A 19,697-nucleotide genomic window follows, 5' to 3' on the forward strand; every position below is an offset into this window, starting at 1 on the left:
TGCGGAGCACAGGCTCTGGACGCGCAGGCTCAGCGGCCATGGCTCACGGGCCCAGCCGCTCCGCGGCATGTGGGATCTTCCCGGACCGGGGCATGAACCCGCGTCCCCCGCATCGGCAGGCGGACCCTCAACCACTCCGCCACCAGGGAAGCCCCTGAGTACTGATTCTTTTCCCCACATATATGTTGTCAATATCACCTTCCAATTTTTGCTAGTCTTTTAATTTTACGAGTATTGTCGTCCATCTGGAATGTTTTTATATTGGACGTGGCATGGGCATCTTACTTATTTTCAATACGAAAGGCCAGTCGTCTCAACACCACTTACTGAACAATCCATCTTTTTCTTTGTTCCTTGGAGAGTTCATTCCACCTCTGCACTGGTACCTCCTGATGCGACTGGAAGGGCCCAGCATGATCTGGCCCCTACCATCTCCTCCTGCTTTCCCAGCTCATTAAGCTTCAGACAACCACCTTTCTTTCTTTTTTTTTTTTTAAGTCTTTATTGAATTTGTTACAATATTGCTTCTGTTTTATGTTTTGCTTTTTCGGCCCTGAGGCATGTGGGATCTTCGCTCCCCAACCACGGATTGAACCCACACCCCATGCATTGGAAGGTGAAGTCTTAACCGCTGGACGGCCAGGAAAGTCCCTACACCGCCCTTCTTGAACACGCCCAGCCTTTTCTGTCTCTCATTGCATATACTCTTCCCACAGTTTTCTGCATGGCTCCCTCCTTCCTGTCACTCAGGGTTTAGCTCAAATGCTACTTCCTCTGAGACCCCCTTCCCTGAGCAGCTAGTTCACCCTACCCTAAGTCATTCTCTCCCATTACCCTTTAGACTTTTCTTCACAGCACTTACCATTAATTGAGATGATCTTATTTCTTAGTTTGCCTGTTTACTGACTATCCATTCCCTTCCAAATATACATGAATCCCATGAACAGAGACGTTCTCTGCTTCACTGCTGTGTTCCCCACTTCTAGAACAATGCCTGACACATAGTGAGTCCTCTGTAAGAGTTTGTTGAATGAATGACCAAACTCCCATCTATTCATTCAGAAGCTTGTCTAGGACATTGCTCAGTACGATCCTTTAAATTCAAAATGTTCTGTGTATGGGTGTGTGAACGTATAGACACTGAACTGTTTGTGACGGTTCTCTCGAAGGCAGGGAGTGTACATGCTGTAGTGGCTTTTTATACTTTAATTGTATATGTTTCTGTGTTGTTTGAGTTCTTACAGTGAACATTATTACGTCTATGATCTGAAAAAAGAAAACCTAGAGATAAAATCAAGACCTCTGTAGGTCAACCTGAGAAATTTAGATGGGTGGTAGCAATAAAATTGATTTGGCTTGTCCGACACTTCTGGGCTTTGAAGCCGTCTCTCTTAATTGGTAGCTTTGGTCTCTGGGCAATCAGTGGGTGGCAAACCTACTAACATTCTGCTCCTTTTTCACAGGCATATTTATTTCTGAGCAGGAGTGAGTGAGGGAATGTAGAATATGGTACACATATGGGCTACAAGCAGATTTTTATAATCTTTTCACTGAGTAGAATGGGAGGAATTACAAGAAGTGAGGGTAGATCACCATGGGTGAGAGAGAAGAGCTGAGATTGACACAGGTGCAGCAAACATTTTGGCAGATGGGGTGGTTTCTGAAAAACTATAAGGTCCTCAGCCTTGTCCTGGAAAACAGTAAGTTTCCCTGTAATCTTCAGTCATTACTTCAAGCGCTTCACCCTAGAGATTTTTTTAAAGCTGTCGCGGGGGCTGTCCAGACATTTTTAATCAGGAAGAGGGGAGAGGAAATCTTTATTTATAATCTTTTCCTTCATCAGTGTAAGTGTTTCATTCAAATTGAAACTATGTATCTGAGAACAAGGAATACTCCTATGTAAAATTTAAAATAAAATATCGGTAGCCAGAGAACTCCTTGTCCAAAAGAAACAAATCCAAGAAAAGAATCTGGGTCAATTTTTATGTCCTAGAAAATGAAACTTCCAAATGTATGCCTCCCAATATTCCAAAACCACAATTAAAAACCATGAAAGAATACCTCTGTAGCCTTCATACTCCTGATCATCTTACTGGGAATTTTCAAGTGTTTAAGGAAATATCACGCTAATTCATTTTTTCATATAACGTGCAAAAAACGTGTCACTCTTTTTTCCCCCAGTTATACTGAGATATAACTGACATACAGCACAGTGTAAGTTTACAGGCACAGCATAATGATTTGACTCACATATATTGTGAAATGGTCACCAGAGTGAGTTAATACCTATCATCTCACATAGACACACACACACAAAAAGAAAAAGTGTGTTCCTGATGACGAGGACTCTTAGGATCGAGTCTCTTAACAACTTTCATATATACTGTACATATATATGTGTGTGTGTGTGTTTATGTGTATACATGCATTATTTTGTATACGTTAACTATAGTTATCATGGTGTATATTACATCCCTAGTACTTATCTATCTAATAGCTGGAAGTTTTTACCTTTTGACTCCCTTCTCCCCATCCCCCAGCTCTGATATAACCATAAGTCTGATCTCTTTTTCTATGAGATGTTTTTTTTTTCTTTAGATTCCATACATGAGTGAGATCATGCAGTATTTATCTTCCTCTGTCTGACTTATTTCACTTAGCATAATACTCTCAAGGTCCATTCATGCCAATGGCAGGGGTTCCTCCTTTTTAATGGCTGAGTAATAGTCCATTGTGTGTGCATGTATACATATACACATGTGTATAAGATATCTATATCTTCTTCATTCATTCATCCATTGTGGACAGAAATAGGTTATTCTGATTAAGTAAACATTCTATTATAACTGAGATTTATTATTTATATCATATATGTATACTGTATACAAAGGTGTGCGTGTACACAAACACAAACACACACGGGCATACTCGTTTTCTTGCCGTTACCTAGTAGATCAGATCTAACTATCCCGCCCTCCACCATGTAGGTCCCAGACCCCACACCTGATCTCCAGATATGGCGTTTCCTTCCATTCAGGCAGCTTCCTCTCTGTTCCCTATTGAGTCTTACTCCCAGACTTCGTACATGAAGCTTCTCTTGCAAAATTCCACTCCTCCTTTTTTGTCAACTAATCCAAGTCACTTTCTTGAAAGCTGCTTTAAAATGTACGGCCATGCTTGACAAATAACCATTCACACATGGTTAAGAATCATGGAGGGACTTCCCCGGTGGTGGCGCAGTGGTTAGGAATCCACCAGCCAGTGCGGGGGACACAGGTTCGAGCCCTGGTCTGGGAAGATCCCATGTGCCATGGAGCAAGTAAGCTCGTGTGCCACAACTACTGAGCCCACATGCCACAACTACTGAAGCCCACGCGCCTAGAGCCCATGCTCCGCAACAAGAGAAGTCACCGCAATGAGAAGCCTGTGCACGGCAACAAAGAGTAGCCCCTGCTCGCCACAACTGGAGAAAGCCCACCTGCATCAACGAAGACCCAATGCAGGCAAAAAAATTAATTATTTTTTAAAAGTTTTTTTAAAAAAAAAGAATCATGGAGAATATATGGGAGAAAATGTAGTAAAGAAATGCAGGTGAAATAAAAAATGAAATGAAGTGAAATAAGATAAAATAAAATGTAAGGCCCCAAACTCTTTCTTTTCAAATTGAAATTCTTTCAGATTATTGTTTTTAAAAATTCAAACAATATAAAGTAAGAAAACTTGTATAAAAAATTGTATAAAGTAGTAAGTGAAAGGCCATTGGAATCGCCCCTCCCTGGACACACTCACTGTTGTTTTATAAACCCATCCAGCCATTCAGAGTTTGAGGCTTCTAGCTCGTTCCTCTAGTTTAAGACATTTCTTTTCTGGAAATCATAAGGCTTTTATTTTAAATTGTATTTTTCATGTCACTCTTTAAATGTTTGGTTCCACACATAACTAAATAACTAATAATGTTAAATGAGCTGAAAGTATGCTTTTAGAGTTCTAGTAACAATGTCCATAAATATGGGTTTCGGATAGCACTAGTAAATATTGTATTACAATCTTCCTATTGTATAGTTTTCCTGATCTAGATGAGAATACCAGTTTTCTGCTACAATTATTTCCACATCTATCTCATCTTCTGGAGAATAAAGACCACGTTTCCAACTTCCTGTTTTTAATAATCAATAGGGCCTAGCTAGTGTTCCTCAGACATTTGTTTCTACATCATATAAAATCATTTAAATGTTTTTCATATGTAATTTGACGGAGGCCATATGTAAGGTTTGCTCTAGAAATATATATGGACTTTTGTTGGTATGATGCAAGTAATTTCATTTACGTGATGCAGCTAGAGGAGCAAATATCAAGAAATGAAAGAATCACCTCTCCAAAGGGAAATGGGAAGCCAGCTGGGGCAGGTCAGACACAACACTCTGTGGCTCCTCGTAGGAAACACGCAAGTCTGCAGGGCAGAGCTGGTTACAGGTGGGTGGTAGAGACTGAGATCTCAACTTTGACCGCACCTGCTACAACCCACTCCATCTCACATACACTGGCTGGAATGGTTTTCCTTCCCATCTCACCCACCTCGAGAGAGACACGTGTGTGCGTGTCTCATTCACCCTTTACCTCTGACCTTTAATGATGCCTCCTCCGAGACGCTCTCCCAGCCACACAAGAAGTTCCCCCTTCAGTCAAGAACAAGAGCCCTCTTTTGCACACCTAAACCCTTTTTCACTTTCTCCTGTTACAGCGCTTATCCCTCTGTTAGGGCTGCCAGGCACTCGTCTTCTCTTCCACTGGACTTGAACATTTCAAGCCCAGCGAGTACGTCTGTCTTGCTTGCTATTTATACCTAGTAGAATGGCAGCCCCGTGAACCAAGCCAGAAGCTTGGAATGCATCCTTGACAACCACCAACCCTGCACCGCACCTCCTATCGCCACTCAGTTACCAATTCCTGCTGGTGCCTCCTTCTAGATCTCTCTCAAGTCCATCTGTTTCTCTCCATTCCTATACCACTTCCTTGGGGTGACTCCCATTTCTTTAGCCTCAGTGGCTGCAGGGGTCCCCTACCTGGTTTCCCTTCCTCCAGGCTTGTCACCTTCAAATGCATTCTCCGTCCTGACACTAGAGTTCTTTCTAAAATGCCAAAATTCTTAAAACCAGCCACATCCCACCCTTATCTTGCCAGCATCGTCATTTCATGCCATTCCCAACAATAGTGATTTTCTTTCAGCTCCTTGAATTTTTCACACTTTCTCTCATCTCTAGATTTTCTCATACTTGGAATAATTACCTGGGATCAAATATCTTGGCCATTGACATAGCTGGGGAAATGAGAACTCTTAACTTATATGTCACCTTCCAATTGTGAGGAGAATAGCATGCTTCTCTGTTTGGGTCCCCAAAATGTATTTGCTTCAGGAAGTTACGAAAATCTCTCAGCATGGGAATCTCAGGAAGCAGACTGAATGACATAAATGTCTTCACTATGACCTCAAAGCAATACTTTTAAATACAGGATATGATTGGGTTTCAGGATGAAGGCTATATAAACTTGCCTCCCAAGAGCACTTGAAAAGCTCCTGTTGTATGCTTGTATTTTCCTCAGGACCTCATCCCTGTTGCCAGAAGCTGTGGTAAAAAGGGAACCAACCATCATCTAACAAAATGGTTCATTTTGTGGTTTTAAAACAAAATCACCATTCCCGACATTACACAAAACAGGAACTTCAGCATTCAAACCTTCTGTTTCTGCAATGTATACTTATGGAAGATTAATACCCAAGATGGAATTATCGTCTGGGAAATCTTAAACTCTACCCCAAACAAGTAGGACCATACTATAGGTTGAGCAGAGGCAAAATGTATTCCTTCCCCAAATAAATTCAGATTTTAAATAGGATTTACCGGGCAGTCCCTGTGCACTTTGTTGCTTAATGCATTCTGCCATTTCACTGTTACTATTTACATTTTCTCCTTATCTCAACCTTCTCCGTCTACTTCCTCACTCTCAGCTGATAATCTTGCTTTTTATGTCACTGAGAAAATAGAAGAAATGAAAGAAGATCGTTTTCTTCCTTCTATTGCCAAACCCACAAACCCACTCTCACTCTGCTTTCTCTGCTCTCTAAGGATGGACCGTCTTTGTGCTCCTCCAAGGCCAATCCCTCCATCTGTGTAAAGTCCCACCCATCCCTTTTCATCTACTCGGGAATCTGTTTCTGCATATCCTTCTCCTCCTTTAATCAACATCATCATTTCCCTATCGACTGGACATTTCCTATTAGATTACAAACACGCTATCATGTCTTCTCGATGATTACATTTCTGTGGTCCCATTTAGGGTGGAACTCCTTGGGAAAAAATGGCTCTACAGACTTGCTGTCTCCCGTTGGTCTTCTCCCATTCTCTCCTGACACTCATGCCCCTGCAACTACTTTCATCAGCTGTCAGTCACGTTCTGTGACCAAATCAGATGTTCAGGGTTCACTCCAATGCACACGAATTGCTTCACTGGCTTCTTGACCTCTTTGGTCTAACCGGCCACTCCTTCTTATCATTGTTTATACATCCTCCTCAATTCTCTAATTTTTCTTTAAATGTCAGGGACTCCAGGACTCTGTCTCAACCTTGACCTTTCCCCTCCCCTCCCCTCCTCTCTTCTCTTTGCTTCACTTCGCTTCTCCTCACTTCTTGTCTTCATTCACACCATCTCCCTAAGTCATGGCCTTAAATATCATCTACATACTTACAACTTCCACATTTAAATCTCCAAACCTCTTGCCTGAACCCTGGGTTTATTTATCTAACTGCTCGCTTGACATCACTTGGATGTCTAATAAGCATCTCCAGTTTCTCGTGTCTGGACTCAACTGGATATTTTCTCTAAGATTTGCTCCTTCCCCGCTGTTTCCTGTCTCAGTCCCATTCCTCCAGTTACTCAGATCAGATTTTTCTCCTTCTTCTGTACCCTTCATCTGATCCATAAAGAAAATTCTACCAACTGCACTTTCAAATAAATCCCAAATCCAACCATTTCTCAACCCTAAGTGCTATCATTCAACCCAAACTGCACTTTTCTACCACCAGACAATGGGTCTGTCTCTTACCCCATCCCCTTGCTTCCGCTCTTGGTTGCCTACACGCCATTAAACCGATCCTTTTAAAAACATAATTCAAATTCTGTTACTTGTCTACTCAAAACCACCATTGGCTGCCCATCACTCTTAGAATAAAATCCAAAGTCCTATCTCTGGCTTTTAAGGTGCTATATAATCTTGCCTAGACCTGGTTCTTGGGCCTCATTTTCTATCATTCTTTTCTTGACTTACTTCTCTTTAACCCAGTGGCCTTTCTCCATTTCCCAAGAACACTATCCTCTCCGGACTTAACATTGACTCTCCTGCAACGTAGAACATTCCCCCTGCCCCATACCACACGGTTCCTTCCCTCACTTGATTTAGGCCCGTGCTCAAACATCACCTCCTCAGTGAAGCTTTCTCTGACCACCTCCGGTAAGCAAAATAATAGCCCCCAAGATGTCTCCATCTTAATACCCCAAACCCGACTATGTTAGGTTGCATGACAAAGGAGAATTAAGGCTGCAGATGGAATTAAGGTTGCTAATCAGTTGACCTTAAGATAGGGAGATTACCCTGGATTATCTGGAGGGCCCAAAGTAATAACACAGATCCTTTCATGTGAAACAAGGAGGCAGAAAAGGAGAGCAAGAAACACGGCAGTGTGAGAAGGACTCAGCCGAACATTGCTGGCTTTCAAAATGGAGGAGGACCACGAATCAAGGAGTGTGGGCAACTTCCAGAAGCTGGAGAAAGCAAGAAAACAGATTCTTCCCCAGAGCTTCCAGAAGGAGCGCAGCTCTGCCAACACCTTGATTTTAGTCCAGTGAGACCTATTTTAGACTTGGCCTCCAGAACTCTATGATAATCAATTTGTGTTGTTCAAAGCCACGAAGTACGTGGTAATTTGTTACAGCAGCAACAGGAAAATAATGCCCCAGCCAATCTAAAAAAGAAAGTGCACGTGTGCATGCACGTGTGTGCGTGTACACACACACACACACACACACACACACACCACTCTCTGTCCCCTTAGCCTTACCTTACTTTTTCTCAACTTGCCACTGGCTGTTCACTATAAAACCCACAAGGGTAAGTTCATGGCCATAATTCCAGGGTCAAGGACAGCACCTGCTTGAAGAAAGTTACTAATGCTCCTCTTGTCCCTGAAATTTGATTTTACTGTTTGCTAACTCTAAGCTTTATTTTCAAGTCCACTGTTCCTTAAGAGAAAATAGTTGACCCTTGAACAATGCTGGGGATTGGTTCCAGGACTCACCAAGGATACCAAAAGTGTCAGACGCTCAAGTTCTACAGTCTGCCCTCTGTAACCACAGCTCTGCATCTGCAGACTCAACCATCCAAGAATCCTTTAATAATGTAATATTTATTGAAATAAAATCCTCCGATAAATGGATTGGCACAGGTCAAATCCCTGTTATTCAAGGGTCAACTGCATTTTGTAAGTAAAAATGAGTTAAAGTTAACCAAAGGATGCTTTGAAGGGAAAAGACATTATGATTTAATAACATGTCACCCAAGGAGTCTGACTTACATGAAGGATACTCAGTCCTCCCAGACAATATCTGTGCCAAAGAATGGAGACCAGGTGGAACAAGTTGAGAACTGATTGTCAGTATGAGTTTCACCCATATCTTCACATCTGTTGATAGAAACACCTTCGTTTCCTTGCCATCTGTCTGCTTCTTACCATAAATGTGGGGATTGGGACCATAGCCCCAAAGAACTATGTTATTTCAGGTCCCCCCTAAAAAGGTCCTGAAAAATATGTCCATTAGAAATAGAAGAAAAACCTGTTTTCCTGCATTTGCAAAGACCACCTCTTCTATTGCATTTCCTTTCTAGTATTCTTTTAAAGGTTGTGCATAAACAGTTTTGATAGGTGTGTGTAAATACACCAGTCTACCACCAAGTGTTAGATATTCAAATAAGTGGGCCTGGCCAACCTCCTAGGCGTGCTTTGGTCTACCAAATGTGAGGAGAAGTAGTAAATGTCAATTCCTGGCGGAAGTTTTAATAGACGATGTGCAATTTGCCACATGCCTTCCCAGTTAGAGTGATCTTGAAAGCATGTGTCAATAAGGAATCGCCATCAGCATGGGTCTTTGGGTCACTTGAATAAGCAGAGGCTCCTCTCCAGTTCATATTAACCAGATAGTGTGAAAAAGCAATAAACCTTGTTGGTTTAAGCCAGAGATTTTGGGTTATTTGATACTACAGTAATCCCTGGGCATTCTCTGGCTTAAGAAATGTGAGGAGAAATGACTGTCAAAAAATATTCTATCCTGTGGGTCCGACGGGTTTCTTTTGTTCATGAATTCTCGGTGCCTTTTCAAGGAGACTATATATTGTAAGTCTCAAAGAAGATGTGATGGTTAATTTTGTGTGTTAACCTGACTGGATCATGAGATGCCTGGATATCTGACGAAACATTATTTCTGGATATGTCTATGAGGGCGTTTCTGGATGAAATCAGCCTTTAATTTGGTGGACTCAGTAAGGCAGTTTGCCTCCACAAACAGCTCTTATTCTAAAAGGCTCTAGAAACTGTCATGTCAGACCACCAAGCCTATGTTTCTATTGATGTGGGAGCAGTCTAGAATGAAAACAGGTGATACACTACACCTTCTTATTTTTACACATATAACTGTCATTGAAAACACCCTTGGTCTTCAGTATTTTGAAGCATAAACACCTATGCGTAAATAAGTACATTTCTAAACTACTCTACCACCTACACTCAAGACAAAAGAGGAAGCAACTAAGATTGCTTTCAGCCAATACAGAACCTGAATTGTGGTTTTCCATTGTTAATCTCCATAACACTTCCGTGAACTCAATAATTTCATTTAGAAATTTTTGCATGTTTCATTTTATCATTATTTTTCCTGATCATAAATAAATACCTGTTCATGGTTTTTACAAATAAGTAATAAATGCACTAGAAAAAGAAGAAAAAAGAACAGTTTTAATTACATTTCCTGATAGCCTCTCATTGCACATCTCCTCTCGTACTCTTCTACAAGTTGTAGACACAATTTTGAATTTTATGTTTTTCACTTAGTTTTTTTTAAATACATTTATTTATTGTTAGCTGCATTGGGTCTTTGTTGCGCGTGGGCTTTCTCTAGTTGCAGCGAGTGGGGGCCACTCTTTGTTGCGGTGCGTGGGCTTCTCATTGCGGTGGCTTCTCTTGTTGCAGAGCACAGGCTCGAGGCGCGTGGGCTTCAGTAGTTGTGGCACATGGGCTCAGTAGTTGTGGCTCTCGGGCTCTAGAGCACAGACTCGGTAGTTGTGGCGCACAGGCTTAGTTGCTCCGCGGCATGTGGGATCTTCCCAGACCAGGGATTGAACCCATGTCCCCTGCATTGGCAGGTGGATTCTTAACCACTGTGCCACCAGGGAAGTCCTCACTTAATATTAAAACAAAAGCATTTCCCCATTTTAATCCTGATTCTTGGTAGGCTTCATTTTTTTATGGTTCTCTAATACCCAATTGTGTGATTTATACCATCATTTACATGAGACAATCCATAGGTAGGATGTTTGAAAATGTTATTTTTTAGTGTTATGCCCCCTTTCTTCTAAAAAAGGATCTGCAGCAACTTTAGAATTAATTTTTGAAACATATCTTCTACTGGGAATTGTAGGAAGAGAGAAGCCAGAAAAATACCAGAAAATTGTTCCTGGAAAATAAGATGTTCTGGGTGGTTAAGAGAGAGGTACCAGGACATGGGCTCAGGGTAAGTGGGGACACGGGTGTACGTAATAGATGCTGAGAGGTAAGCTGTGCCGTGACGTATTATGGAAACCATATGGTAAGAGGTGGGGGTGGCTTATGCCAGAGGCACGTGGGCAAATCGTGGGGAGTGACAACAGACCGATCTGAAATGGAGCCGTAACCTGGTTGGGGGGAGTTGGCCCTGACCCAGTACACCTGGGGTAAGATGCTGTGTGTAACCTGGGCTGTGTAGGGTCCTTGCATAAACCTATTCCTGTAGCAATGGTGTGTGCCCTTCTCTCTCATCTCTACATGTCCTGTAAATCAGAGCAGAATGATACAGAGGCTTTTGCAATATCATACACAAATCTGTGGCCACATGTCAAATATCAGAGCTTAAGAATAAAATTGACCTAATGTTAATAAGTTAATGCTCTGCAGTGCAGTTATACTACTTTTGATTACTACAATAATGTGTTTGAAGTAAGACCTCCTTAGTTTAAAGATGATCAATGAGAGGTCCCATGCCCCTGAATTTCAGCAAGGATATGAGAATTAGTAAGTATGATGCTTCGTTGCAAAGATTTATTCCGATTCAACATGTTTCCATTCACAGTTTTCTTTTTTCTTTTTTTTTTTTTTTGCGGTACGCGGGCCTCTCACTGTCGTGGCCTCTTCCGTCGCGGAGCACAGGCTCCGGACGCGCAGGCTCAGCGGCCATGGCTCACGGGCCCAGCCGCTCCGCGGCACGTGGGATCTTCCCGGACCGGGGCACAAACCCGCGTCCCCCGCATCGGCAGGCGGACTCTCAACCACTGTGCCACCAGGGAAGCCCATCCATTCACAGTTTTCTTGCCAAACACGTTCGGAATATAGTGTTCTTTATTTAAACAATGTACAGAAGGTCTGATGACCTGACACATTGTTTGCCCCTATTTGGGGGCAGTAAGGTGACTTACTTAGCTTTTCAGGGATGTGTCCTTATACTTCCAGCTATTATTACATCAGACCTTCCTGTCGTCTAGAGTTTAAGCCCACATGCTCATAGCAATGGCTCTGCTCCATAATGTTTTTTCTTTCTTTTTTGGTTTTATTTACACGCAGTACAATTCACTCTTGGTGATGTACAGTTCAATGAATTTTGATAAACACATACCATCATGGATCCATCATCACAATCGAGATGCAGGAAGTTCCATCAGCTCCCCAAATTCCCTTGGTCTTCCCCTTTGGAGACAACCCCTCTTTCCTACTCCTAATGCCTGGCAACCATTTCTATAAAGACTTATTTTTATAATCTATGCTTTACTTCTACTAAAACAATGAAAAGGGTAAATGATCACTTTGGCCAGTGTCTGTGGATCTAGAAGAATTTCTCCACTTGCAGACCTTTGGGTCTAAATCTCAGAGATCCAGGAGCTGGCCTTTCTGCAGGGCTGGGGACGAGCCCCATTCCCTCCCAGCTGGTCTGAGAGCTGCCTGGCTGAGGTCCATAACAGAGCAACATCGGTGTTATTGGGTAGAATGTTTGAAGTATAAATTTCTTATTCGTGCATCCCGATTTGCTTATCTACCTTAAATCCCCATAAACGTAACCCAGAATCAAAACTACTTTTAATCTACTTTAGCGTTTCATTATCCACGTACACCTTGCTTGATGCGCTAAAATGTTATGTGAAAATGTATTTGAACTGAATTCTGAAAATTAACTATTTTTAAAGTGAGCGCTTTTAAGAAGATCAATAATTAGCCTTTTATCTCTCTCTTCCTCAAAAACCCATGTTTGTGTATCTGGATGGTGTCCGTCAGGGAACTGCTTAGCTGAGCTTGTTAGAAATGTCAGCCATTCTCTTCATCAACACAACTCACAGATACAGGACTCTGTACACAACAGGTCAAGTTTGAACTCGTACATCACACCTGGCTGGCTTCAATGCGCCAGTGCGTTTTTCTTGCCTTCAGGACAATTTCAAGACAATTTCCTACATTCCTCCCCGGAATGCTGCAGCTGCTGCACGGATCCTTCCTGCCGAGAGACTGGAAGCCTGTTGCATCACACACACGTCCAGCTTCTTGAAAGAATTTTGCAGATTGAGCAACAGACGCCTAACGCTCATTCTACCCAACTAGCCGTAGAGCAGATCTGTTTCCCATTTCTAGTTGGACTTTCAAGGACTTCCGTTTTCTAATTGCTTCCTCCGGTGCTGCGAGCTGTGGGGACGGCTCCCCCTTCACTTCTCATGCCAGGACTTCGATGGCCGTTGTGTTTTGTCACATGAAAGTTAGAGCCAACTGCGAGAAGCTGAGGGATGTTGGTTGCATCTGTTGGGCCAGCCTGTCAGTCATGGGAGCCATCGTGAACTGCTTCTAGAATAAGTAAGCCTTCCAGCTTAAGCACTCCTGATGACTCAGCGGGATCAGTAATTAGCAGAGTAAGCTTTCTGCCCCAATCTGTGTGTGTGTGTGTATACATTTTTTTTTTCATGTGTGTGTGAGAAGCAAAACTTACCCTAACTCTGGCAATATTAATTCTTAAAAGGAGCAGGTTATCTTTGGCCTGCCTTCCGCCTTTTTTTTTTCCACTTTCAATTGAACTTACTGGAGTCCAGATATCTGCTCTCTCTGAGTTCTATCACCTTGGTGTTATCTCCTCTGTCATTTACTGGGATAGCTCTGCCCTGCATTTGCCTTTGCTTTGTTCCTGAACAAAAACTGGTTTCTTTCTGAGGAAGTTAGAAAAGCAAGACTTATGTGACCAATATGTTTCCCAACCCTCACACGAGAAAAAGGGCACACCCAATGCTATCGAAACACAGCCCTGTACCAGTCACAGCACCAGATGCTTTAAGCTGCTTCTTATTGTGGGCTCACTCGACATGAAATGAAAAATAAAACAGACTCCTGCCCGCCCCTCCACCCCCAACAAAGGCTTCCCGGCTCCAAGCTAAAACACAGTTCTGAAAAAAATCTTACCATTCTAGAGCTTTGAAATACCCTAACCAAATTGTCTTCCATTTTAAGTTTTACTTTTTTCTTTCTTTCTTTTCTTTTTTTTGAACACAAAGATGCTAAATTAAGGCCAGGCAAATTCTGGTTGTCTTTCTCAGATGATTTCCAAATCTCAGTGGTACCTCCCACCTCTTCCTGTTCACTCTGTAAGTGGGTCTCTAACTGGGAGGGTTCCCAACTTTGCCTTCTTATCATTCCAAAGATGGATTGTCCGTTTCATTGTCTCATTCACCCTTCTTCTAGCTGGAGAGCTGTAACCTAGGAGTTTTTATGTAATCCACACGTGGGTTTGGAAAATGGAGGAAGAAGAAAAACAATGAACCTTGGAGTAGATTCAGAAAGGAGAGGCATGAATTTGGCAGATGTGATGTTTTACGTTTAAGACGTGGGGCACAGTTTAGAGGCAAAAGTGGAAGAAATCAGTTTGGTGATGGGGGTATTTTATTTTAGTGAAGTAAGAAGGAAAGCCAGGAGGGAGCTGAGAGAAGGACATTTTTGGAGCCACTTGATTTTGTGCAGAGCAGGAAAATTATCTACCCTTTTCCCTCCCCACCACCATATGCTTCCTGAAAGTTTTCTTTTTTCATACTTGAAAGGACCACAGATTTTAATAGTCTTCATACATTTGAAGTGCTAGGCAATTCCCAGCTTCCTCTATTTTTGCATTTATGGTAAGTAATTTTTAAAATCCAGGTTATAGGATAAAGTAAAAATAAAATAAATGACTACTATTTAATGAAAAATATTTCAAACGCAAAGGCAGAAAGAAAAAAAAAAAGGCAGTTGACCTTAAATAAACTAAGGTTCAAGATCACAACCAGATTCAGGGTCTAAGTTATAGGCCAGTCTCCCCCAGTGTCTAGGCTGAGAGAGTTTAGTAAGTTACCACAGTGAGCATTAATTTATAGACACCCCCAGGGCCTGAACAAGTTGAAACAACATCATTAAGAGGTCAAATTTACTTAGAATGTCTCGAATTCAGATGAATTCAGATGTAATAGTAAAAGCAGGGTCTTCGGAAGACAGAGACAGTCCTGGCTCTCTGTACAAAGGTATATTTGTAATGTGATCTATATTGATGCCCACGTATCACACTCTATTATGTGCATCTCAGTTTGCGGGTGTCCAGCACTCAGAGCCCCTACTTTGTCAAGCAGAGAAATTTTCTTCCTCTTTGGGGGAAACCTGCACGTTGCTGCCCATGGGCAGAGGGTAGGACAAGAGGCAGCTGAGGGGGCACATACAACCCATCATTCCCACCAAGACAAAGGCTGTCTCTACGACCTCTGGTTTCCACAACCTTCTGCCCAAACTGCTTTCCCCTTTCAGATCTTCTCTGGAGGATCATTTTAACTGGAACCTGTGAAGGTAACTTTGGGGTGGGGGAGTGGAGGAGGGGGAGGGAAGGTGAGCGGTGCCTCAGCTCCATAGGATCCAACCTTGAACTTGCAGTCTGTTAGGACCAGCCCTGCATCTACTGTTTACCATTGTGTGGTCTTGGATGTATCTTTTTTTTTTTTTTTAATTTATTTATTTTTGGCTGTGTTGGGTCTTCGTTTCCGTGCGAGGGCTTTCATCGCGGTGCGCGGGCCTCTCACTGTTGCGGCCCCTCTTGCTGCGGAGCACAGGCTCCAGACGCACAGGCTCAGTAGTTGCGGCTCACGGGCCTAGTTGCTCCGTGGCATGTGGGATGTTCCCAGACCAGGGCTCGAACCCGTGTCCCCTGCATTAGCAAGCAGATTCTCAACCACTGCGCCACCAGGGAAGCCCTTGGATGTATCTTTTAAACACCTTTGATGTCTGTTGCCTTACTCATAAAATGGGTTTTACATGGTCATTTTGTTGTATGGATTAGAAATAATGTGTATAAGTGACTGGTACATAGTAGGTGATGAATAAATGCAACACATCTGGTAGTATTGACTGCAACACCCAGAGTCAGAATGCCTCTGTTTCTGCCTTTCATCTTTGGTTCCAAGATCATACTCTGCTCACGGAACCGACACTTGAACTGGAAATAGCTCTACAGGCTCCTGCTGTCCCTCCCTTCCTTTCACAGCTTTGCAGCAAACGGCATTCACTGGCAATTCCACCGTCTTGTGGCTCACGGATAAGGTCTTTGGTAGAAATGATGTGTATGTAGTGTGCTGGCCCCCCCTCTGATTCCTATTCCCCCACCCATTCTCAGGCCATTCCCAGTAGCAGCCAAGGTTCCTGGGCCCACAGTACCCCCTGATGGCTAAATGGGGAACTTTCTTTTCTCAGTCATTCTTCTCTCTCTCAAACTTGCCCAGGCTTTCACTGTTCACTGCTTTGTTCATTCCGTTATAGACCATTCATTTCTTACAAATGTTGTGTGGCCTCCTATGCCTTGCTTTTTTTTTTTTTTTTTTCATTTCTTGCTCAATTATTTCAGAAACATCTATCTCCCTCCCTGGTTCCCTCACTTTGTTCCACTTAATGAACCCTCAAGTTACGGCGATTATGGTTGCAAGTATAAAATAGTAGGATGAATGCATCTCTCAAGAGAAAAACCCCAGGGAATTCCCTGGTGGTCCAGGGGTTAGGACTCCATGCTTCCACTGCAGGGGACATGGGTTCGATCCCTGATCAGGGAACTAAGATCCTGCATGCCATGAGGCAAAAAAAAAAAAAAAGAAAAAAAACCCCCATCCATTTAGGAGTAAAATAAGACATAGTTGTAGAACCAGCAGCATTAATCTCGAAAGCCCTTTGCAACATCCAGATGTCTTCCTGAGAACCTGTGCAGAAGGTGCCATCTACCCCCCTCTTTCTCCAAGGAACACTGATATTTTCTCAACACTCATTATTTTCCTATTTAGTTAATCACCAAAATTGTACTAGTTTGTCCCCTACTGTTTCATTGCAAATATGATTCAGCTACAGTAAGGGTTAAGTGCATTCCTATGTGTTATTCTGGAAACCAAAGCACGATCTTTCAGCATTAGTTCTCTGTGGGAAACTGAATTCAAAGCTCCGAACAGTTGCTTTAGAATGAACTTTTGGGAAATGCTGCCTATTGTAATTTAACACTGGAAAGTTTTGGTTGGGAGTGGTCAGTTTTCAATAATTCATATTGATGTCTGTATTCTCTGGTTTTCATTTGTTGAACGGTGACATCTACTGGGATTAGTACTTAGAAAGGTATTCAGGTGTGACTTATCTTATCTGGATAAGATATTGACTCTTCCTTATCAAAGAGAAAATATACTAACCAGATCCTGATTTGATATGTTGATATGTTATGGGACTATTCTAGAAGGTTATTAAATTCATGTCCATGACTATAGATTGACTGTTGGTAAAAATACATCAAATGTCTCAAAATGCAAATGCTAATCTCCCTTAGCTTAAATTCAAATATGCCAACAATTTATGTTTTTATTTATCAAGGCTTACATTTAAAATACTTTTTAAAATACAAATGATTTTGATGTGGATTAGTAAAATACCTTTAACTTTATGCTTAATTGTTCTGATTTAGGAAATTTATTCTCAAGCTAGAGCTCAGTAATTAGAAGCATCTAAAGTCCTGATTCAACAACAAATTGAAAGATTTCTTTCACAAATTAATATCAAGTGGTTTAATTTTTCCAGTTTCTAATAGTTAAACTTTAAAAGTTTATAAAAATTGGTATGAAATAACTGAATTAGTCAATAAAATGGTAAATGAGCTGTTGTGACCATATATAGACACATATGAAAAACATAATTTTAAAGTGTTTTCATAAAATATTTCCTAGTTTGGTCATAATTCAAGCTAATGCTTGCATAGGAGTTTTTTCTTGGAAAGGATTCCCATATACTTAGAATTGAAACTATTTTCTCCTTTAAAATAAAAACTGCAAATCAGTTAAAGTAACAGGTAAATAACACCCATCCAATTTCATCAAAATTCTGTGAAAACTGATGTTCTACGTAAATTCTAAATTCATACTAATGTAACAATAATGAAGAATATATCATAAAATAGCTGTATGGTGCAAAAGGTATTTTAATTGACTGTTCATCAAAGAACATTATTTGAGTTGACACATTCACATTTTTCTGAAAAGAAGTATTTGCTTCCTGATAATATATACCTTTTGAATTCATAACGTTTTGGAGGTACAGATTAAAACATTCAGTGTTAACGTTTCTGAAAGCATTAAGTTTAAATTGTTTTCTCAAGACCCAAGGAGAAAACACCAGAGGAAACATAAACAGCCTGAATTGTTTAAAATGTATTTTCCCTTTAATTAAATAAGAAACATCTGTCCAGGGATTTTGGAAATGAATGTAATCCATCCACACTCTGCCTGTACTAGTTTGCATCCAGTGTCCAACATTTTGAAAGAAAACTCTCTCTTTCTGTAAAGAATTAAACAGCAACATGGAGTGATATCTGGGTCTGTAGCAGCTGACTCTTGCCTCCAGAGCTTGGGCACTGTTAATGCTAAGGGTCTGTCTTTTCCCAGATTTGTCCTTGGGAAGTAACCAAATTCTCTCCGGAATCAAGGTTAGGGTATAACATCTGCCTTTCTCCAGACCATCCACTCCCCCTGAAAATGCTTATTTCGGAAGAGTAAGGGAACAGAAGTTACCAGGATGCGCCCAAAAACCCACGCTCAAAATACCGTTCCCCCTCTGGGGTGCACTCAACATTTTCCTCCCCTTCACTCCGGCTTTAAAAAGCTGATTTCTCTAGGGACCTGCACTGCCCACAACACAGACCCATCAGACAGGCCACGTGAGCACAAAGAAAGTGGACAGTTGACTCCAGGATGGCTGTGGCTCTTTGAAACCAGGACCCACAGTTGAGAATGACAAGTATCACTTACTGGTGTTGTCAAACGGTATCTGCCTGCACTGCACGGACCCCTCGGCGGGCCAAGGACAGTAGTAGACGGCTCCCCCTTCCACGATGTCTGGCTGGCTGGTGTTGGCTTTGGGCGCTCCCACCAAGACACTCGCTCTGCGAAAAGGGTTGGAGAGGAATTACTCTTTGGGAATCGTAAACGTGAGCGCAGGCGACGCAGTCTCTGGAGCAGCCTGCCCACGGAGACTAGGGTCGGGGTCAAGGGCAGAAACGTGTTTAGGATGGAGACCGACTGTCAAACCTGATTTCCTCGCGGAAACCTATGGGCGTCTGAAACCTGGTTTGGAAGAGGTTGCAAATAGTCCTAATTCTTCTCTAGGTGGAGCTATGTATATAGTGAGTTGAGGGAAGAGGGGCGGGCGGGGGTGGGGGGGAATAGCCAAGGACAGAGCCCAGCTGCTTGTAGCAGACAGCACTTGCGCCCAGACCCTTAACGGTTACAGGCTACGTATAAACAGACCATGTTGCGGTCGTGGTTTTCACTGGCTTGAGTCCGCTCGGTCCCGTTTCCCCCTTTGTACGATGCTGAAGTCTTTGTCTCGGGACCTCCCCGGGACCTTCGGATTCTAGGCAAGCGGCATGTCCCTAGCTCAAAGTTCACAAGGCACATCTAGCATGGAAGGCGAGAGAAGAGGCTGGTGGTGGGGAGCCGGACGGGACCCCCAGCGGGCAGCGCGATGGGCTCTCACGATCGCCTGCCATCAGGCTGCGGGAACAGGCGCGGGTCCTCCGGCAGAGGGGCAGGGACCCATCCTGGGGCGGGGTGGGCCCGCGCGCGCGGGGAAACTTACGTGCGAGCGGCAGGTACGTGGAAGTCCACCGCGTAGCCGAAGTAGCTGCCCTCGGGGCCGCCGTACACCGTGAGCTGGTCCACGTCCAAGTTGAACGCCTGCGAGGCGGGCGACCACAGCACCACCAGCGCGGCCGAGAAGCAGCAGAGGGGCGCGAGGGGCGGCGCCCGGTTGCCCCGGGGACCGCGGCGGGGCGGGGCGGAC

The 19,697-nt window shown here is 42.8% G+C and overlaps 1 protein-coding gene across 1 annotated transcript in view; it reads right to left on the reverse strand.

Moving 5' to 3' along the window:
- ITGA8 (integrin subunit alpha 8) overlaps nucleotides 1-19,697 on the reverse strand; it is a 180,924-nt gene that overhangs the window by 153,518 nt on the left and 7,709 nt on the right. Inside the window, exons 5-6 of the mRNA XM_024750072.1 lie at nucleotides 19,494-19,693; nucleotides 18,665-18,798 (exon numbers count right to left, since the gene is read on the reverse strand). Coding sequence (XP_024605840.1) covers nucleotides 18,665-18,798; nucleotides 19,494-19,693 — 334 coding nt within the window. The remainder of the gene's footprint in view (nucleotides 1-18,664; nucleotides 18,799-19,493; nucleotides 19,694-19,697) is intronic.

This window comes from Neophocaena asiaeorientalis, unplaced genomic scaffold (assembly GCF_003031525.2).
Source record: "Neophocaena asiaeorientalis asiaeorientalis breed wild unplaced genomic scaffold, Neophocaena_asiaeorientalis_V1.1 scaffold4, whole genome shotgun sequence".
Taxonomy (NCBI): Eukaryota; Metazoa; Chordata; class Mammalia; order Artiodactyla; family Phocoenidae; genus Neophocaena; species Neophocaena asiaeorientalis.